This window comes from Terrapene carolina, unplaced genomic scaffold (genome assembly GCF_002925995.2).
Source record: "Terrapene carolina triunguis isolate 2854851 unplaced genomic scaffold, T_m_triunguis-2.0 Scaffold53, whole genome shotgun sequence".
Taxonomy (NCBI): Eukaryota; Metazoa; Chordata; order Testudines; family Emydidae; genus Terrapene; species Terrapene triunguis.
The window spans coordinates 8,884,547-8,905,914 of NW_020664404.1; the positions used below are offsets into that span (position 1 = coordinate 8,884,547).

Consider the following 21,368-nt stretch of genomic DNA (forward strand, 5'->3'; position numbering starts at 1 on the left):
AACTTTGCCGACCCCTGGTCTATAAGGTGCCACAGGACTCTTTGATGCCTGTATCTGTAATTTTCACTCCATGCATCTGAAGAAATGGGGTTTTTACCCACGAAAGCTTCTGCCCAAATAAAACTGTTAGTCTTTAAGGTGCCACCGGACTCCTCGTTGTTTCTGTGGATACAGACTGACACGGCTACCCCCTGATACTGGACAGCTAAGGAAGCAGCAGCTGCTGTGGCTTTGGATCAGAGCCGGGGAGGTTTATTTTGACAGGAGGTAAGGAGACGGACTGCAGGACCGGGGCCACTGTTTCCATCTAGGGAGCGGGCACAGCTATGATGTGGGAGCTTTGATGCCAAAGCTGGCAGGACCACAAGCCTGGCTGCATTTCTCAGGAAAACGCCTATTGGCACTACAGCAGGGTCTGGGCCAGTACCACCCTGGGGTGGGGGTGGGGGAAAGTTCTGCAGCGGGGAGAGATGACAAGGGGAACGTTAGGGAGGCTGTGAGCTGCGGGGAGTGATCCCTGGTGGGTGGGTGGCCTCAGGATACCTGTGGCATGAGCTGTGCAGTGAAAACCAAATCCATTTCTTGACTATTCCCACTGCTCCTTCTCCATGTGGAATTTAAGGGAGCCACGGAATAATTCCAAGTGCCAAGGAGTCAGCTGTTTCCGGCTGCTCTTAAAGTCCTAGGAAACTTACTGCAGCTGATGCCTTGAAAAAAAACAAAAAACCACCACACAAACACACGCACTCTCCCAGAGCCTTGTGGGATATGTAGTTGGCCAGGCCAATCTTAGCAGAGGAACTGCTTCCCTGTCCTGTAGGAAGCAATGGGCAAGCTCCCATCTGACCCCCGATCCTGAGTTACACTTGAAGCTAATCGAGTGATAAAGAACTCTTCAGGATAGGGCCTGTGTTTGTACAGTGTCTAATAGAGCCTGATTCAGACTGGGGCCTCCGGACACAGCCACCATACAAATGGCAATAACTGAATTAGTCACATATGGATCCAATAAAGGTGGGGGGCAGGGCTCCAGCATGCCACTCCGCATGTCTCTCACCACACAATGGACCAGCAAGCACAATCAGAAGGAACTCCTCTGGACCTACCTCTTGTCTGGACTGACCTCCACTAATTTAATCAACAATTAAAACCCCCCTCTCCTACACACATGCACAAGGTGATGAAGTGGAGGCTAAACAGAGCAGATTTAAAGGGACAACGGGTTCCTATGTCCAGAGCACAAGGTTAGGCTCTGCAAGACCTGACATACTGTGTGACCTTGGGCAACTCATGTCTGCTCTCTGGGCCTCAGTTTCCCCTCCTGCCTTTCATCACTCTTGTCTATTTCAATTGCAGGCTCTTTAGGGGCAGGGAGCGTCTCTCATTCAATACAGCACCTGGCACAAAGGAGCCCTGATCTCAGCTGGGGCCTGTAGGTGCTGCTGTAATTTAAATACCAACCCCTTAGCCATCTCCTGGCCTGGCTTGCTCAAGGAAGATGATAAACATCATTCTAATACAATAATAACCACACTTAGAGGGTGCTTTGTATGATCACAGTGCTACACACACAAATTCAGGCCCTACTCCCACAATCCAATCTGCCCCAGGGGACCCCAGCACCCATAAGGATCCCAATGCAGGTTTAGATTTTAAACTCCCTCTCGGTTGGTTGGTAAAGCATCATGCTAGACTGATAATAATAATAAACAGTGAGATAATATTACTACTGAGGCTTTGCAGGGCTCTTTTCCTCAGCAGATCTCAAAGCACTTTACAAAAGACAGTCCTCATTATCCCCATTTTACATATGGGGAAACTGAGGCACCGAGCAGTGAAGTGACATACCCAAGAACAGGCACCAGGCTCGTGGCAGAGCCAGGAACAGAGCTAAGTCTCTGATCAAATAACATGTCATAATCACTAACGGAGATAACACTCCTCCCACCCAAAATCCCTCTTTATCAATCTTAATCCAATCCCCACCCTTATCACCACCAGGCTTTTCTGTTGTTGTTTCGCAACTGGGAGAAAGAAAGAACAAAAAGTTTTTGCAAACTCTTTGCGTCCCGATTCTCCTCTCGCTTACGGCCCGATCCTGCCCTACTGGGTTCTGGAGCAGGATCCCCCCCTTCACACCGGAGTGAGACAGGAGTGAAACCGGTGTACGAGAGGAGACTTCCAGAGAGCCCTTAGCCACAAAGCCTTAGCTGCTAGTGGGCCAGCTGTTCCGGGGACGTGGGGGCGATCCGGGCTGGAGGAGTTCGCCTGCTTTGACAGCTCCTCCTGGGAAGCGGGAGAGCCCCCCCGAGCCTCTTCCACGTCCGAAGTATAAACAGATGGATGGATGGATCCCCCCAGCGTAACCTCGTGGCAACTTCCTTCCCAGTCTCCCTTACAGGAGGTATCTCAGCCACCCCCTCCCCCCCCCCCAGCCAGACCCAAGCCCTCCCCACAAAGAAACCCAAAACTCCCGGGGAGAGAGGGGGAGTAAAAACTCCCGGGGTGGGGGGAGATTCATTTCCTGCAGCACAAAGTGGGGAGGGAGGAGGGCAAAACAACCCAGAAAACTCAAGTCTCCGGCCCCGGAGCTTTTCCCTGCCCGAGGCTGTGTCTGCCCGGGCTCAGCTCCCTCCCAGCCCCGGCAGCAGCAACTTTGAAAGTGTCCCTGAAACACCCCCCACGTCCCCTTTCTTTTGTCTGCAGCTGCCCTGCCAGCCAGGCAGTCTGCATGACCCAGGCTCACCCAGCCCCTGTCCTTCCGTGGCCTCGCTGCCCCCACACGACCCCCCCACCAAAGGACGCATTTGCACAGGGGGGAGGCTTGGGGGCAGGGGATCCCGTTGGCCCTACCAGCTTTGCAAGGATCCTTATAGTCAATGGGCTCAGTGTCTTCCTCGTCCTCCAGCTCATAGGTGTAATCGGGGAAGTCCAGGGCTCGTCCCAGCACCGCGAAGGACAGGAGCAGCCAGCACGCCCTGGCCCCGGACATGCTGGCTGGCGAGTCCCGGGCAGACGCGCCTCGGGACCGAAGGGAAAAGCGGAGCGGGAAGGAGGGGGAAGGAGAGAAGTGGAAGGAGATGGGAGGGTTTTCCCCCCTCGCTCTCGCTCTTTTTTTTTAGGGAAATGAGAGCTGGTGGGGGCGGGTTCAGGCCGGGAGCTCAGCCCCTCCAGCCTGCAGAGTTTGCTCGCAGCCCTGCTGGGAACGGAGCCAGCCCGGGGTGGGGGAGAAGCGGCTCCCGGAGATGCTCTTGCATCGCCGCTCACCGGCCAGGGAGCGCCCTCCGCGGGGCCTCCGGGCCACTCTCGCCGCTGGGATCCCCGCCTGCCCGGGGCTGGGAACGCCCGGCATCCCGCGGCGCGGCGTGGGGCCGTCACACCCCGCCCCCGCGTGGGCACCGAGGGCTGGACCCGGGAGCACCCGCGGGGAGCTGGTGCTGTGCGCTGCCCCCTTGAAGTGGCAGGTTTCTATAGGGCGGCAGCGGGGTGGGGGGACGTTTCAGACCCCCCCGCTCTGAGCTGATCTCTGAGCTGCGGGGCCCCGGGGAGCCCCCTGCCATGGTCCAGTCCCCTCGCCCACCCCTTTGGATGCGGCTTCTTTCAGCTAAGCCCAGAGAAAAGGGCAAGCCCAGGCTGCAGGGCTCCCAGCTGCCTGGGGAGCGATCAGGACAGCTAGGAAATGCTGCCCCCGCTCTGCTCCGGCCCTTGGTATGTTTCTTGGGGAGGGAGAAGGACTGGGAGAGTCATCCCCTGCTGTGATCCCGGGGCTGGTCGATGAGTGGCAGGGCTTGAGTGCCGGGATAGACCCTAAAGCAGCTGCTTGCTGAGAAGGAAACTGGGAAGCGGTCTGTTGGTTGCTTTTAATAGGGGCTTGCAATTAGCATCCACATTGGGGTCTCCACAGACAGGCCTGAACCAAAACCCTCGGTCCAGCCACTCCCAGGAGCTGAGCATCACGAGGGATTCTCCCCCTGCCTCCGGCTTCATGCAAAGAGGTGCAAAATGCTGCTGGTGGTGCGAGGGGCAGTTCTGGTGGGCTGGAGTCTCACACTCACTTTTCACGGGTGTAAATGGCTACCGAACTGGGCTCGCATCTAGCCCCCCAGGCTGGGAAGGGGACAGCATGCTTCCCCAGTGTCAGAGGAAATACAGGGAGGAGTGCTGTGCCCCTGTGAGTTCTCCATCTTGGAATCTAGCCATCCCGTCCCCCCTGCAGGGGCAAGTCCCTCAGATGCCTGGTACTCATTTCAGTAGGTGCACTGAGCATGGGAAGCACAGTCTCTGTCCCGTGAATCTGTGTCACTTTGGGGGCCTGGTCTGGAATGGGACTGGAGAGTTCTTAAGAGTCTGATTTGGACTGTGTGAACCCTCGGCCGGGAGCGGCTGGGGGCTGCACCCTTTTGCACATCTGGCCCCGCTCATAGTTTTCTAGCAGCCCTTCTCACAAGGTGAGTTTCATGCTGGTGAGATGTGCTGGCCTGACAGCCCTGGAGCGGGACACCCTCTATCCCTGGTGCTAGCACAGAGCTGGGGCAAGCATCCCCTATACACACACTGGGCCCCACCAATGCTCTCAGCCCCGGAGTTCTCCTCAGCCCAGTCGCTCCTGGAGCCGCCCAGGCTAAGCAGTGCCAGCTGCAGCAGGGGTTTCACCTGCACACGTGTGAGGTAGACACTTGGCCCCATAAGAACCCACCAGCTCGTTCTGGCACAAGGCCAGTACCTGTGCAACATGCTTCTCCACACGGGACGGATGCACAGGGACGGACTCTGCCCACTGGAGAGGGTGTCTGAGCAGCCAGGGGTGCTGCTGAGCCCCAGTGTTCAGCCAGGTTAACAGCAGGGAAATCACCGTAGGGTGACTGGTGTGCTGGGGGGAGGGTGACTGTATTGTGCAGAGGGAGCAGGGCAGGGGAATTGCTGGGTGGTGCTAGTAGCTATGTGTGTAGGGATAAAGCCAGGCCATGGCAGCAGCCCCAGCAAGGAGAGATGAACAGCCTTTACATGTGTAGGGAGCTCCCCACATGGGAAGTTGGACCTAGCACCCCTGTAATGGAGGTCTGTGGGCGACACCTACAGGTCAAGCCCTGTCACTTCAGGCCTCTTTTGTGGCTGGCAGCTGCTGGCTGGCTTGCAGGATGACCCTGAGACCTCCTGTTGTCAGAAGCCCACCCAGCCTGTGCTTTTCTTAACCCTTTGGAAGCTGAGCCCTGGGGAGCAAGCTGGCTGCACACAGAAGGCCTAAGGAAGTGGGTACCAGGATAGCAGAGCACTATTAGGCAGAGGATTCAGCAAACGTTCCCTGTCCTACTCCCGGATTGGGACTAGCCCCCTTGACTTGGCTGAGGCTTGGATCTCCCCAGGTTGTGCCCAATCTGCAGAACAGCAGTGGGGTTGTGCTTGTAGGTTATTCTCCACCCCAAGGGCAGCTATGACCAGAGGCAGCACATCTCCCACTTTGAACAGATCCTCACCTTTCCTTCCTGCCTCTAGGACTTCCTTGGCTGCATAATGAGTCTGGCAAGACGCGCCATGCGTCTCAATACACTAGCAACTGCTGGAGTAGTAGAAACCATTAGCTGCTATAATGGAGCTTGTGCAGACACTTTTGTAACCTTTACCCAGTTCATGTGACTGGGGCTAGGCCATAAACTGCATCCCAGCAGCCCTGGATATCACACCTTAGATAGGGTGAGTATGTGCAGGTGTAGGCTGTGTGTATATGGGTGGGAGCAGTGGTTTTGCTTATTAAAGTGTGTGGGAGGATACTGTGTTTTTTTTTTATATATATATATATATATATGAGTGTGTGCATCAGAGAGAGTACATAGTGTTTATGATGTTTGTGTGTAGGTATGAGCAGTGTCCATACCTTTGCATTCACTAACTGCCCTTGTCTCCTTTACCTGCAGAACACAACCCTGGCTGCACAGCAGACAGAGAAAGCAGAGTTACCTCTGTGAAGATGAGACGTTGTGGGGGTTTCTTCCCTGCAGTTCTCAGTGGAATTTCTACTGCATGCTCCTCTGAGAAGGACTAGATCTCTGCCTGTATCAAACACTGAACACCTGCCCACAGAGCAGCTGGTGGTGCTGATGGGAGAGGGATGCTTTTCCCTCTCACAACTATGCTGTCTTGTTCCCGGTCTTCCTTTAGCATCTATCCTCCCCCCCCCCCCCCCCCATACACACACCCTCCTTCTCATTGCAGTCTCTTCCTCCCTCCCCCTCCACTGGACGCAGAACACCATGTTTCCCATCCCATGCCAAACCCAGCTGAGTCCAAAGGGTTAAGGGAGACCTAGGTCTGGGAGCGAACTCAGGCAGCACTGGGGGCTAGCTCAGCCGCAGGGGGGAACTGCTGCAATGCTGTGCAAGGCCGTGATTTGTGAGGGTTGGCCACTGGCCAGCACTGGGATCAGCCCAAGCAGTGGCCACTAGGTAGAGCTCCAAGCTCGCTGTTGTCTGTCAAGGGCAGTGTACATGCAGGGCTGAATTGTTACTAATTTGTATCACCATAAGTGCCTGGGAGTCTGAGTCCTGGACCAGGCCCCCATGGTGCTCAGCACTGTACAAACAGAACAGAGGGCTGGTCCCTGCCCCAAAGAGTTTACAAAACCCATACAACCCCCTTAAAATCAATGGGCATGATGTGCATCCCCATGTTTTGATGGGGTAGGATAGACCAGGGATTCTCAACCTTTTTCTTTCTGAGGCTCACCCCAATATGCTATAAAAATTCCATGGCCCACCGGTGCCACCACAATTGGTTGTCTGCATATAAAAGCCAGGGCCAGTGTTAGGGGGTAGCAAGGAGGGCAATTGCCTGGGGCCTCAAGGCCCATCTCCCCCCTCCCCCCCATGAAGCTACATTGCTTACCCTTTGGCTTCAGCCCTGGGTGGCGGGACTCGGGGCACTGGACTTCAGCCCCATGCAATGGGGCTTTGGCTTTCCATCCAGGGTTAGATTCTCCGCCTGCTGTCCTGGCTGGGGTCGGTGGCCTGGGCTACACAGGAGGTCAGACTACGTGATTTAGTGGTCCCTTCGGGCCTTACACTCTGTGTGCTGTGATGCACTATGCAGCATACAACATTCCAATTTGCTAAGGACTTTAAATGCACTGTGAACTGCTCTTGGCCCTTTTGCATGACTAGCCCCACAGCCGTGCACAGTGGAATCACAGGGGCTTGGCTTAGCTGCCTGAACTCGTCAGGTTCACTGGCCACTGCTTCTGCACGTCCCTGAGGTGATGCTCCTATAGGACCCAATCCTGCTCCCGTTGAAATCGATGGCCGATCTCGCAGCGGGACGATGATTGTCCCCAACTTGCAAGTACAAACGGTTTGGAAGGAAGTGTATTTAAAGTGGTTAATATTGTTATTTAGATTATGGGAACACACACAGGCCCCCACTGAGCTCAGAGCCCCATTGCGCCAGGAGCTACCCACACAGAGAGAGACAGTCCCTCTCCCAAAGAGCTTGTGCTGTAAATAAGAGAGGAATCAGAAATGGAGGGACTTGCCCAAGGACACCAAGTAGATGAGTGGCAGAGCCAGGCCTAGAAACCAGTTCTGTTGACTCCCAGTCCAGGGCCCTGGGCATTAGGTAATGCTGCCTCTCCGTTAAACAGTCAGGTTAATATTTTGCCCATTTGTGTGACAGTCTCAAACTCCTTTGCAAACATTAACATTCACTGCAGATCAGTTTCGTTAGTCACAATACAGAGACTAGGACGGAGAGAGCAGGGCCAACCTCATTTTCAGCAGGCTGAGCACCCTCAGCTCCCCCCGATGCCAGCTGGAGTTGCATGTGCTCAACTCCTCTAAAAATCAGGCTAGAGGTATCTCAAGTTGGGTGCCAAAAATCTGAGGCCACTTTTGGACAAAGTGCCTGACGTTCCATAGTGAGTCAGCGGCAATGAAGAAGATAGAACCCAGGAATCCGGGGTCCTGCTCTGGGTACTAGCTAAAACTTTCTTCCAGAGATGGGAATCGAACCCAGGAATTCCAGCTCCCCCTTCCTTTTCCTATCTGCTAAATAATATTCCTTGTCTCCTGTTTTCTTTTCAGTAACTGCTAAATTCAGAATTCCTCTCATTCCAATTCCTTACTCAAACATCACTGCTGAGGGGGAAAGCCTGGCTCTTTAATAAATCACCTTTGATGCATTCCCCCTTTATTTCCCCCCAGGGTAAATAATGTCAGGATATACTTCAATTACACAAAAGCGCAGGTTAATTTTAGACCCAACATTTAGATTTTTGTAAAAACAAGATTTTAAAGCTACTAAGTGCAATTAAAAAAAGTTTCCATTCAACAAAGAACCCTTTGAAAACAGTGTTTTTTTGTTTCCCCTCCTTTCATGGTGTGCAACCCACACACTACAACATTGGGCTCGTGCATGAGAACACAAAAGGGCAAGAGGCAAATCCAGTGTCATTGTCTGTGTAGTCTCGAGAGGAGACAAACAGTGAAAGATTTAAAATGTAAAAGCTGAATGTCTCAAACACTTTCCATTTTGATAACTTCAGGCTCTGTTAGGATTACAGGAAAAGATGTTTGGTTTTTGGAAGCTATTGGGCCAAATCCTCAGCTGGTGTAAATCAGCCTCCACCTATTGATTTCAATGCTGATTTACACCTGCTAAGAAGCTGGAGGCTAATCTGGGTATTTTTCCCCTTTAAATTGTAGCATGTTGGAAAACCCTGTGCTATGGTGAATTTCTTTCACATCTCTTTCCACACCTGTTCGTAAGTGGCCTGGTCTCTCATTCTGATTGCCACTTAGGAGAACTGGAAATCTCATTGATCCTTGTCCTGGAATTTCATTCAAAAGGCTTAATTATATTCTTTTAGCAAGAGGTGCTCCAATGTACAGAAGTGCCCTTTAACAAGTCCATTCCTTAATTCTTTCAAGTGGGCTTGCTGGAAGCTGGATGTTCTGTACCCTCAACAGGACAAAAATGAGAACCCCACTGGCATTATTTAGTGTGGCATCATGGGCCTTGGGGAGGTTAGGTTGACCTCACATGTTCTCTTTAAGAACCGGAAAGCTAAAATCTGGGAAGTTCTTGACAGCCAGTCACTGGGCGGAATGTACTTTCCCCTGACGTATCCATGTATTTATTTATTTATTTAAGCTGTGGAATAAACAAGTAAACCTCCCAGCCGAACGTCCCGAGTTAGCAGCCAATTCTCCTCCATCCTGCAGCCGACTATCAAATAAAATAATTCATGTGTTTCTGTCCATTTTGGATAAGCCTCTACGGATCCCCAGGCACTGCTGCTATTACACGCTGCCGAATGGTGCAGTGAGGTAAGAGGCTATGCTTTCTATCAGGAGAAAATTTTACATGGGGGGGAAACTTTAGAAGATAGCTGGAGATATCAGCCAAGAGCTGAACCTGGAGACAGGTTCAGCTCTTGGCTGGGTTTTGTTCTTGGCTGGCCACTTTGCTAAGTCCTAAAGGTGTTTGCATGTAAACAAGGTTCTCTTTCGCTTTGATCCTTCAGTGAAGTTACGGTGTTGAATCGACAAAGTGACTGTTGTGCTGTCAAAATAGAGGTAGGATGGTCTAGCAGTTAGGGCAAGAGGCTGGGAGTCAGGACTCCTGGGTTCTATTTCCAGCTCTGGCCGGGAATGGTCTAGTGGTTAGACCAGGGACTAGGCGCCAGGACGCCTGGGTTCTATTCTCAACTGAATCTTAACCTCTCTGTACATCAGTTTTCCTATCTTTTAAATGGGGCTTTCTAAAGAAGCTACTTAACCACCTTGGGAAAGCATGTTGAGATTCTCAGCTGAAAGATGCTACATAAGATGCTGTAGCCCACGAAAGCTTATGCTCAAATAAATGTATTAGTCTCTAAGGTGCCACAAGTACTCCTATTCTTTTGGCAGATACAGACTAACACGGCTGCTACTCTGACACCTATATAAATTCAAAGCGTTATTAGTATTATTTATTAACTCGCTGCAACCAGGGCCGGCTCCAGCTTTTCTGCCGCCCCAAGAGGCAAAAATAAAAAAAAAATTTAAAAAAAAAGCGCCGATTGGCGGCAGCTCAATCGCGCCGCTTGATTCTTCAGCGGCAATTCGGTGGCTGGTTCTTCACTCCCTCTCTTCCTCTTCGGCAGCACTTCGGCGGCAGCTCAAAGAGGAAGAGAGGGACTGAGGGACCCGCCGCCGAATTCCCGCCGAAGACCAGGAGGTGCCGTCCCTTTGTATTGGCCGTCCCAAGCACCTGTTTCCTTAGCTGGTGCCTGGAGCTGGCCCTGACTGCAACATTGAAGCAAAAGACATATGTGGGCTGTGAGCTAGTGAAGGGTTGCATTTGCATCCATACAGCTTGAGAAAGGACCAAGAAAGATGAGATGTATATGGAAAAGTCATTTTTGTACACTCACATACATTTCAGATATCATTTGGGGTAAATCTCCCCGTACTCGGTGTCCCCTCCCTCCAGACCACAGCATCAAATCCATTGCACAATAATTGGGAACTGACACCCATTAGCAGAGGAATAAAATGCACCCAAATGTGATTCTGCAAACAGCAAAACAGAAAGACAAGAAAGGATGGGGTCAGGATCTGCTCTTGCAGCCAGGGCTGGAGGAAGCCAAAATCAGCTTCTCAGCTGGGCTGGGCTCTGTTTGTTTTTAATGAGCAATGATGGAGAGTAGGAAGTGGTGCCAGACCCAAAGCCCTGACCCCAGTTCACAAGGCAGGTGCTTGATTATTATTATTGCTATTCGTTATTTATATTACAGTGGAGTCTCCAGGCCACAACAGAGATCAGAGCCTCACTGCTCTAGGCCAGCGGTTCTCAAACTGTGGGTCGGGACCCCAAAGTGGATCACGATCCCATTTTGATGGGGTCACCAGGGCTGGCTTAGACTTGCTGGGGCCCTCTTAAGACCCACACTAAGGGGTGAATCCTGCTCTTCCCATGACTGGAGAGGGCCCCCAGCAGTAGAACAGGTCTGGTGGGATGGGGGAGGGGCTCTGCAGGGATGCTTGGAACCGTGTCCTATGGGAGTTCCATGCATGTAGTGGGGCCCGGGAAGCCAAGGCCCTAGGCTCCCCAGTGCTCATCCCCATGGGAAGCATGCATAAGGGCTGGTGCAATGAATCACCTCCAAGAGATGGCGCTGCAGGATACCTCCCCATGTCCACTGTGGATCTGCCCAGGACCCAGTTTGACTGGTAGCTGGACTATCAGGGTGAATGTGAGGCTCTTCCCTGGGTGAGTTTGTAGACCGTCTGAGGGCCAAGAGCTCCGGGAAGGTGATCCCTGTGCTTTCCCCACATAGACAGGCTGCAGCATCCCCGTGGTCCCCCCTCCACTCCTGCCCATCCAGCCCAGATCCTGCCTGCAAGGATGCAGGGGATGGTGCTGTTCAAACGCTGGCTCGCTCTGTTTCTGCTTGCTGTCGGAGCTGGAGGGGCTCGGAGTCAGGACACCGGTAAGTGGGGACTGCTTCCAGAGGGGCGTTTATTCCAATACACTGCCTAGGGCAATCCCAATCCCTACAGGTAGGTGCTGATGACTCCCAGGGTGTACCCCAATGAAGACCCCAGGCCCTACTCTCTATGCACAAGGAGGGGCAGGGACTGGTGAGGGGACCCACAAAGTGAGACCCCAGGCCTTGCTGTCCATGTACACATGTGTGGAGGGGACTCCCAGGGCTGTACCCCCTATGGGGACCCCAAGCCCCATTTCATGTGTAAAGACAGAGGGCCAGATCCCCAGCTGGTGTAAATCAGGGGAGTTCTATTGACTTCAGTAGAGCTACCCCAGATTTACATCTGCCATGGATCTGGCCCGCAGGGTGGATTCTTTGAGAGGATGTGGGGGTGGGGCGAAGGGCCCTGGCTCCTGAGAGTTCCTTAGTATTTTGGAACAGCCGTGAAAAGTGAGCGGGGAGGGCATCATTTAGGGGATGTTTGCACTGCAGCTGGGAAGCCTGGGCTGACAGACTGAGTCACCAGGGTACGCCTGCTCTACATGGCCGTGGCTAGCCTGGGTCAGCTGACTCAGGCTCACGGGCCGGCTGCAGGGCTATGACATTGCAATGCAGACCTCCAGGCGAGCCCGCCAGTGGGAGGGTCTCAGAGCGTAGCCCTGCAGGGCGAGCCTGAGTCAACTGACCCAGGCTCTGAGACTCAGCACCGTGGGGTTTTTTATCACAATGAAGACACAGAGCTTAAGGCCAGAAGGGACCATTCTCTAGTCCAACCTCCTATATAGCACAGATCACAGGTCCATGCTTCCTCCACACTGAGCCCAACAACCAGAATCAGACGAAAGCACCACAGCCCCCAGTAGACCAGACGATTACGGGACACAGGCAGAGAACGGGAGGGACCGAGGTGCGCCTCCCTTACCTGCTACCTCCGAGCTCGGATGGCTAGCTGAGCCTCTGTTGGTGCGGCAGCATCCACACTGCTATTTGTAGCCCGAGTCTGTCTGCCCAGGCAGGAGACGCGCTCCCAGCTGCAGCGCAGACATCCCGGAAAGGTCCCAAAGTATGGCTGAGTCCTGAGAAGCCGTTGACCACCATGGGCAGGTGGGCGAGACCTTGGCACTCGAGTCCCCAGGCGAGTGTGGGAGGGAGACGGACTCCTCACCCCTTGGGCTGCTGTGGAGATGTGGAGGGGGCGGTGGTGAGTGAGAGGAGGCCGGGAGCTGGCTGGGTCTCCATGTTCTGCCCTGCAGGAATATGCCCCCTGCACCTGCTCGTCGGCCTGGACGTCACTGATTACCAACAGTCCAGCCTGCACCAGTACCTGGAGGGCATCATCTGGGAGCTGTTCTCCCTGACCAGGGTCAGCTGCGCCCATCTCAACGTCACCCTGAGCATCCAGAGTGTGGACCAGGGCGGCGAGGTCCTCTTCCAAGCCCGCCTCGCCAAGTACCAGCACGACGTCTTGCAGCAGCTGCGTGTGGTGCACGCCTTCAGGCGCACCTACCTGAACCAGCCCTCCCTGCACAGACTGCTGGAGATGAGCCGAGGCCTGCCAGAGAGTAACAAGGTAGAGCCTCAGCTGACCCAAGAGCTCCGCATGGGCACATCCTGCAGGGCAAGGACACCCGCTCAGCGGGCTCCCTTCCTCGGCTAGCTCTAGCCATTTAACCCCCTTGCTGCCAGTTCCCTGCTCAGCTCCCATTGTTCCACCGCTTTTTCACAGAGGAAGGCTCCTAGGAGCTCAGCAGAGGGTTCACCTGGCTGCCAAGGTCAGCACAGCAGGTGCATCTGGCTTGGGCAGAATACCTGCTACATCGGGCAGAATCAGAGCTGCGTTGCTGCTTCTGGGGAGTGTTGTGTGGTCCCAGGCTGGGGGACACCAGCTGTCTCTGCCCTGGATCCTGCTTCCTCCAGGCTGATGTGCCCCAAATGTGTCTGTGCCCCAGGTGCTGCTCCTGTTTACGGACGGGTTGGACGATGATGTGAGGAAGCTGGAGGAGATGTCAGCCGCTCTGCAGGTGCAAGGTATGTGGCTGGATCACACAACTTCCTGGCGACCAGTGGTTAGATCTGGAGGGGAAGAGGTCTTCAGAAAGTTAGACTTGGGCACAGTCAGACCTCAGGAGGGGATTGGGCGCAGGGACATTGATGGAATGTGGGGATCTCAGGACGGATTGAGCATGGTGTCTCTGTTCCCCTCTTATCCCAGGGACTGTAGTCCTTCACTACATTGCGTCTGGTTCCATGATACCACGTTTTACCATTGCCCCATGGTGCTGATCTGCCCTGGCACCATCCACCCCTTCCCTCTGAGGATCGCAAAGCACTTTACAAACATTTACTAATCCTTATCCTCCCTGTGCGGCGGGACAGTGTTATTGCCTGCATCCTATGGATGGGGAAACCGAGGCATGGAGATGTTGAGAGACAGAGTCAGATAAAAAGAACAGGAGTACTTGTGGCACCTTAGAGACTAACAAAGAGTCAGATAGGGAGTCAGGTGCCAAGTCACCTAACCCACACCCCGCTGCAGTCAGCAACCTGTGTCTCCCCCTGCTCCATATGCCACGCTGACCCCAGCTCTGGCCTCATTTCTATCCTAGGCCAGCTCGACGCACTAGTGACTATCGCAATGAACAATGCTACCAACGTGGAAGAGCTGCAGCTCATTGAGTTTGGGCGAAGGTTCAGGTACAGCCAGCAGCTGAGCATGGAAAGCCCCGAGATTGGCAGCGTTTTGGCTCAAGAGCTGGTAAGGGAGGGCCCCTTCCCAGCAGGTTGGCTTGTGGGCCCAGGGGTCTGACCCCTTCTAGCAGAGGGCAGAAATACTTGACAAGTATCAAGTGGTGGGTCTATCCTTTGGGGTCCATCCCTGGCCCAGCTGTCTGGGTTGCACAGAAGCTCCTCTGCTCTGAGTGAAGGAAGCCTGATGACCAGGCTTGTCTTCCTAGCAGTGGTCAGTCACTTGCTCTGTGTCAGCCTGCAGCTCCCCTGCGCCTCGCACGAGACCCCAGGGGATTCGCTCTCCGGGCCATGGGGCAGAGGTCCCCAACCTGGCTGTGACGCTGACGCTCTCTGTCCCGCTGCAGCTGGCTGTGTCAGAGAGGAAGTGCTGCCACCCGTGCCCCTGCACCTGCATTGGATTGCCAGGCTCGCCAGGCCCCTTGGGCGTTCCAGGGCGCAAGGTAAAGCGCTTGCCGCGGGTCGCCGGTCCTGGTGCTGCATGCAGGGCTGTCACATGCAGACTCTGCTTTGGGGGGGCAGGGGTCTGTGCTGTTCCCTTCCAGTGCTTTGGATCAGACTCTAGCAGGAGTGTGAGGCTGTGTGTCTCACAGCCTGCACCCCCGCACTCTGCATGGAGGTGACGAAGCAGGAGTTGTACTCTCGGTTCCTTTACACTGGTGCAAAGCTCCACTATCCACGTCCTGCACGAGTGTAAATAGTGACTCCTGCAGATGAGGCTCCAAACTATTCCTGGGAACAAACTGCTCTGCATGGCTTTGCAGCATATCTGCACTGGTGGTGTGACACCAGCAGAGCTGCCAGTGCAAAAACACCCTGTGCAGACGAGCCCTAGGAAAGCGCTTGTTCCCAGCTACATGCCTTTTGCACTTACTCACTGGTCTGAGAAGTCAGGATGAGGCGAGATGTTTGCACATCTGGATCTGCAGAGCAATGGGGAATGATAAAAAGGCACAAGGGGATTTTTGTTTTCTATGTTTCTGAGAAGAGTTTATAATGTTCTCTTTCCCTTCCAGTTGGGATAAATCTCCTGGTGTCTCCAACTTCCATTCCTATTGGCCTTGCTGGGCCTATGTTGTCTGACCCAGCTGGCTGGTCCCTACACAGCTGGGACCTTGTCAACTTGGCCTCTATGTTGCCTGAGGTCTATCATCTGATGTTGTGTCAACTGGATTCACCAGACATTGAAGCTGGTCTTAACCACTTAGTCATAGTGATTAATTCTTAGCTCTTCCATACTGAGTGCTTTCCTCTGGAGATCTCAAAGCACTTTACAAACATGATTGTTTTACTAGTGGAGAAACTGAGGCACAGAGGTAAAGTGATTTGCCCAAGGCCACTAGACTGCACTCCATCCCAGGGTTGGAGAACCTAGGCATCCTGAATCACAGTACCTTGCTCTAACCAGAGCTGAGGATAGAAACCAGGAGCCTTGGCTCCCACAGCCTCTGCTCTAGCCACAAGAGAACTCCCTCCCCGAGTCAAGACTAGAACTCTGGGGCTCTGACTCTCAAACTCCTGCACAGAGGTGGGAAGAGAACCCACATAGTCCTGATTCCTAAGCTCCTTGCTCTATGCATGAGACAACACTCCCCTGCTGTGCCTAGACCCCAAGACTCCTGGCTCCCAGCCCTGTACTCAATCCACTAGGCCACTACTGTCCCTTTAGTTGAATCCCCGATTAGGCAGCTGCACACAGCACAGCCGTTACTCAACCCAGACCCCAACCCCTCCCAGTTCTTAGGCTGCGGCACCACCATGTGAGCCAAAGAGATTGCTCTGAGCAAGTTGGTAGGAGCTGTGCAGAGCTTGTCCTCAGGCGCTTGCCTTAATTCTGCACTGATGCTCCCCTGTGTTATCTGGGGCTCACAGGCTGGGACTTTATGTCCTGCCGGGTCCTAGCATTCTGGGCACTGGAAGGGGAGTGAGCCCAGAGCTGATGCCGCTGACTGTTCTCCTCTGGAGTGCTCAAACTGGAAGCTAGTGCGTGGCGCAGGCTGTGTCCCAGGGGAGCTGACTTCAAATGTTCTGCTGTCTTGGCTCTAGGGGAGGAAAGGAGCAAAGGGGCTGGTTGGAGACCACGGGCACTATGGACACAGCGTGAGTAGAACTGTTGTCTGTTTCTGAAATCTCCAGTGGAGGGGTGGCTGCTGCTGGGCTCCTTGACCCCAGGGTGGGCCCCACTTTGTGGAAATGGGGTGTGTGGGATGTACCCCACAAACATAGATCAGGGCCGATGACCTCTTTCAAGGACAGAGATGCTGGGCATAGGGTGGGAAGGCCGCTGGGCATGGCCCTTGGCGTGTACTGGTGAGCAGAGCGCTGGCCATAAAGACCTGATCCCCTCCCTGCATCTTCAATCGGAACAGCATGGGGTGGGAGCTCTGGCATAGCTTTGCCACACCTGGTGTGGACACTGGAGTTTGCACACCTTGTTTAGAGCTTGGTGGCAGCAGGGCAGCTCGGAAACCAGAGCAATCATAAAGCCTGGGGATAGTGCTGGAGCCGACACTTGTAAGTATCCCATTGGCTGAAGACAGCCCTCTCACCAGCTGCCTCTGGCATCCCCTGGGCAGTGCAGGCTAGAGTCCCAGGTGCCAGAGGTGGAACAGATCAATCAGAGCCCATCTAATTCTGTCCCTCATGGGCCAGTGCAGGATTGTGCCCTGGAGATTCATCTACTCTGCTTCTGAAGTCCATGTCATGGGCTCCCACCGCTTTCCATGCTCACACTGGCCCATGAGTCTACAGCCCAATGGCACTAGGGAGCGTTTCCTGATACCCAGTCTGGATTCTCCTTAGCTCAGCGTTCTCCCATTGCAACTCCTGCTTATACTCCCTAGACAATTCCCCTAGCCAGACAAAGCCGGCTCTGGGGAACTTCCAGCCACTCACCTCCGTAGGGATGTATGTGTTGCTTATCTCTGAAGCCTCCTTTTTCACTGGAGTGCTTGAAGGTCTCTCCTTTCCAATCCCAATTTCAGGGGGAGCAGGGACTGCGGGGGCTCCAAGGGAGCTGGGGAACCCAGGGATGCCCAGGCCAGTGTGGACCCAAGGTAAGATGCCAGACCCAGCCTTGGCAGCTGCTTTCCCTTTGGTTCAGAGATTCCTCCATCTCACTGACTTTCTCTCTCTGTCTTGCTTCAGGGACTGATGGGATACCCTGGAGAGCAGGTACAGAGGCCTTACTGTTCGGTGTGCGTGTAGAATCTAACAGGCAAATACCATGTACATCGTAGAGCGAACCTTAAGATGAGCGTGGCAGGACTCAGCTTCGTGGCTCATCTCCACAATAGCCAGGCCTGCTAGTCACGCTCTCTCCCTAAACATCTCCCAGCACGTGGCACTCCAGGAGCACTCCTCTGGGGCCAGGCAGTGCAGGTATGTGCAGGTGTGCCAGGGAATCTGCGCCATCCCGGGCAGATGGAAGGCCAACACCCTGAGCCGTACTGTTTGCCAGCCTCCAAATATCCACCTGCAAAACTGGTAGGAGCAGCGGGCCCCTCAGTGCCTGGTGTTTCCCTGGCACTCCTGGCTGCGCAGCGGTGAATGGCAGGGGAGGAGGGGCTGGACAATGAAGAGCAGAAGGGGAGGTGTCTCGAATGGGAGGGGAGGTGTCCACAAGGCATCCTCTCTGCTAAGATGCAAAATGTTGAGAAGGCCTGGCCCTAATGGATGTGGCCAGGAAGGACATGAGCTGCTCCTGGGCCTGCTGCAGAGCGCCTGTTTATTCAGACAGGTCCCAGGTAGCATCCAGGACTAAGACAACTAAAAATCTCTTTCCAGGGAGCTCCTGGGGAAGCTGGATACGATGGCATCCCTGGGGAGAAGGTGAGCTACGCAATTGCATGTCCTGCAGCAGAGCTGGGCAGCCCCAGGTCCCTGCGCCGACCCCTTTGGGCCGCGCTCGCTGTGTGTCCCCTAAAACAATCCACCCTATTAAGCTCCACAGCTCCTGGAGAAATGACAGTCCTCAGCCAGAGCCGAACCAAGGCTTTCAGGGGCGAATGACACCAGTCTCCACTGCTGGAGCTAAAACTCTAACCCAGAACCTGTGAAATTCATGGCCAGGCTCTCAGTGAGCTCTGGCTCGTGCCCTCTGTCCTCTTGCTGGCATCTCCTGGCCTCTGTGGGACAGGCACCGAGGGGAAGATGCAGCACGCAGTGAGCACTTGGTCTGGAGCTTCCCCTGTCAGGAGGCAGAGGATCGGCCCTTAGAGCCCAACTATCAATCGTTGGAGCTCCAGGGAGACTAGAGGGCATCAGCAATGACTAAAGCATAGCAAGGGTTCACCCCTTTCCTGAATTCTCTCATTCCCAGGGGGAAGCCGGTCCGTTTGGGAATCCTGGGACAAGAGGATCCCACGGGAGGCAGGTAAGTGGGCAGCAAGGCTAAGCGGGTAAAGAAGCCCCGGGAGGAGGAGAAGGTCCCATGCCCACGTCCCCCGGCCCTATAGCATCGTGACCTCAGACCCCTGATCCAAGCACTCTGTGTGGCCTACTCCCATTGTGATGCTGCTTCCCAGACAGCCACTCACCTTCAAGCGGGTGCCCCTGGCAATGCGGACTCAGCAATAGCCTCCTGCACTTCCCCACGTTCACCCCTGCCGGCTCCGTGCTGCTAATCCCTTCCTCCTGCCTTGATCCAGGGGCGGAAAGGCTCCCGGGGTCTCCGTGGCGATGCAGGGCCTCCAGGATCCCCCGGCGATGCTGTAAGTGTGGGGGAGAATTGGGGGGAGTTAGTTCTTGCAGTGCAGACCCTGTGAGCGTTGACTTCTGTCTGCTCACTGGCCCCGGTGCGCAATGAGTTCTGTGGGTCTCAGTCTAAGCCCCTGAAATCACCGTGGCATTTGGCACTCATTGGCCCACTGGTCGGTAGCCTCAGTGGAGAGGCCAAGGGCTGGCTGGGCCACAGAGGAAATGGGGTGGTTTTGAGAGTCGTGCTGGGGCGCGTTGGTGGAGCCGTGTAGGGGGGAGTTTGCCCTACTGTTGCCTATGCCTTGTGAATACATACACAGACCTTCTCCCCGCATCACCCCTCCCCGCACCTCAGGCAGGGAATCTGGCCCCTTCCACCAGCGCTCAATTCGCCCAAGCTGTCTTACCCAGCAGAAAAGCAAAGGGCGAGGGAGGGCTGCAGAGTGCACAGCTGGGGTCCCTGGTGGGCAAAGGGGACATGTTAATCCCAAATGCCCAGCTTCAGAGACAGCATCCCCTGTCCCATTCCAGCGAGGCACTGACCAGGGCCAAGTGGGCATGTGCCCCGTGCTGGCCACCCTGCCACTTGCAGCTGGATCTTGCTCTAGGCAGCAAGTCTGGCTTCAGAGCCTAAGGGGAGAAATGAATGCTGAGTTCACTGGCAAGGAAGGGGCTAGGAGGAGGATGGGACAGCATGTGGGCTCACCCCCTCTGATTCCGTGCTCCACAGGGAAATCCTGGGAGAAGCAGCACAGAGCGTGGAGCCCCCGGAAGCAAGGGAGAAAGAGGCACCCAGGTAATGGCAATGAATCCGTCCCAACTCTCTGAGCCATTAACGACTCCAGAGAGACGCTCCTAGACAGCCCTGTTTACTGCAAGTCCAGGTAAACAAAAGGTGGCAGCTGTAGTACCCTGGGCCATGCTCCGTTCAGAGCTCGCAAGCTGAACAGAACCAGACCTGGGCAGTACTTGGCTGGGAAACCTGTAAAGAATATGCAGGGTGGTGCACTGGCGATTCAATAGGGAGGGTCTGACGAGAGTGACCGTTGGCAGTAATTTCTGCAGGGTCAGATGTTTCAGTGTTGCCAAGCAGCCAGTGGAAAGGGGTACAGGCTGGAACAGGAGCAGGCACCAGGGCAGTGTGTTAACCCAACTAGCAATGGGAATGCACCCAGTCATTGAGCAAACAGGAGCCTGCTTCCAATACCTGCCTTGGGATCACCTGGGTGGGTTCTTGCCTGTGGATTGGCTGAACCCTGGTTGAATGGCTTGGAGCCTATCACAAGACCAGTAGGTAATTGCCTCTGATTCATCACACAGTGCTGGCCCAGGGATGACTCATCAGGCTCAGGCTCGGAAGTATCACAGATGTAAGCCAGAGATCCTGCCTGCTAGTGGCTGGTCATAGGAAGCCTCCTGGAGCTTTTGGTGATAGTAGAAATGTTAATGCTGGCTGAGCCCCTGGGTTGGAAATTGCTCCCCACAATTTCCCTGGTGCAGGGAATTCATCTTCCCTTCCTGGCCCTCACCCGGTGTATTGCGTTGCTGCCACGTTGTGTTTGATGGCCGGTGAATGGATTTTTCTCTGGGGAGGCAGCACGGTCTGTTGGTAGATTTGCAAAGGTGCAAGGTGGGCAGCTAGGGGAGATCAGTGCTGTTTGCGGAGAAGGGGAGTTCCCTGGATAATAATGGCTAGGTATTTGCTCCCCTAGGCTGCTCCATCCAGAGGCTGGGGGTGCTCCGGGGAAGGCGTGCGCAGGGCCTGTTGAACGGTGCAGTGGGGTTGGAGAGCCCCCTGGAGAGCAGGGGAGCCAGTTCTCCCCTTAGGCACTATCCACACCAGAGCACGGTGCTGATTTTGCACTGGTGTGAATGGCAGCACAGGGCAGTGCAATGGAGAATCGGGCTCCTGGTGAGGGGCTGGGAGATGGAGCTCGGTGGGGACATCTCCCTGTGCCTAACGAAGGAAGAGACCCAGGGGCTGTGCAGGCAAGGTGGCAGTGTGGGACCCCTGTCCAGTCTGCAGCCCACCCCACTTGGGGTCTGCAGGAGGTGGTGAGCTGGCTCCGTGGCCCTGCTGCAATCAGACCAGAAGCTGGACACACTCATCCCAGGCCATTTCTCACAGCTTTGTTCTGCTTCTTTTTCTGTTCCCTTCCCTGAACAGGGGGACTCTGGACCAGAGGGCAGTCCTGGGCCACCTGGGTCACAGGGGCCAACTGCAGATCTGGTACGTTTCGCTCTCATCCCGTGCGGGATGTCCAGTGCCTGTCCTAAGCCCCTTGTGCCCTGAACTTCCCCCAGCACCCAATACCCCCAAACCCTGACCGTTAGCAGGTCACTGAGACCTCCGTCCACCCCTAGCCAGGTGAAGGTGGGGAAAACAGCTGGCCCCTTCCCTAGCATGTGTGTTTGATGTCAAGGCCCATCTGCCCAGCTCCTTGTTCTGTTTCCATGGGGCAGG

At 54.7% G+C, this 21,368-nt stretch overlaps 2 protein-coding genes across 4 annotated transcripts in view; one reads left to right on the top strand and one right to left on the bottom strand.

Moving 5' to 3' along the window:
• The window catches only part of BMP1 (bone morphogenetic protein 1), an 83,714-nt gene extending 80,559 nt beyond the window's left edge, over positions 1 to 3,155 (bottom strand). For 2 of the 3 annotated variants that reach the window (XM_024197233.3, XM_024197234.3), the window contains exon 1: positions 2,854 to 3,154. In XM_024197233.3, coding sequence (XP_024053001.1) covers positions 2,854 to 2,992 — 139 coding nt within the window. In that variant the 5' untranslated portion in view covers positions 2,993 to 3,154. Of the gene's footprint in view, positions 1 to 2,853 lie in introns of all 3 variants that reach the window. The other variant, XM_024197232.3, reaches the window with a different exon arrangement.
• An 8,221-nt stretch (positions 3,156 to 11,376) lies between these two features.
• LOC112104737 (collagen alpha-6(VI) chain-like) lies at positions 11,377 to 21,197 on the top strand. The gene is made up of 13 exons (XM_029912740.1): positions 11,377 to 11,461; positions 12,715 to 13,031; positions 13,411 to 13,489; positions 14,068 to 14,216; positions 14,554 to 14,649; positions 16,253 to 16,306; positions 17,191 to 17,262; positions 17,354 to 17,380; positions 17,993 to 18,037; positions 18,528 to 18,581; positions 18,856 to 18,918; positions 19,635 to 19,700; positions 21,072 to 21,197. The coding sequence occupies exons 1-13, from the start codon at positions 11,377 to 11,379 to the stop codon at positions 21,195 to 21,197; spliced, it is 1,233 nt and encodes a 410-aa protein (XP_029768600.1).
• The last annotated feature ends 171 nt before the right edge of the window (positions 21,198 to 21,368 follow it).

Excerpts from the sequence above, each read along its gene's own strand:
- LOC112104737 (XM_029912740.1), top strand. The coding sequence starts at position 11,377 with ATGCAGGGGATGGTGCTGTTCAAACGCTGGCTCGCTCTGTTTCTGCTT. Across the intron at positions 13,032-13,410 it reads GCCTGCCAGAGAGTAACAAG|GTGCTGCTCCTGTTTACGGA; the intron begins GTAGAGCCTCAG and ends TCTGTGCCCCAG. Across the intron at positions 18,582-18,855 it reads GAGGATCCCACGGGAGGCAG|GGGCGGAAAGGCTCCCGGGG; the intron begins GTAAGTGGGCAG and ends GCCTTGATCCAG.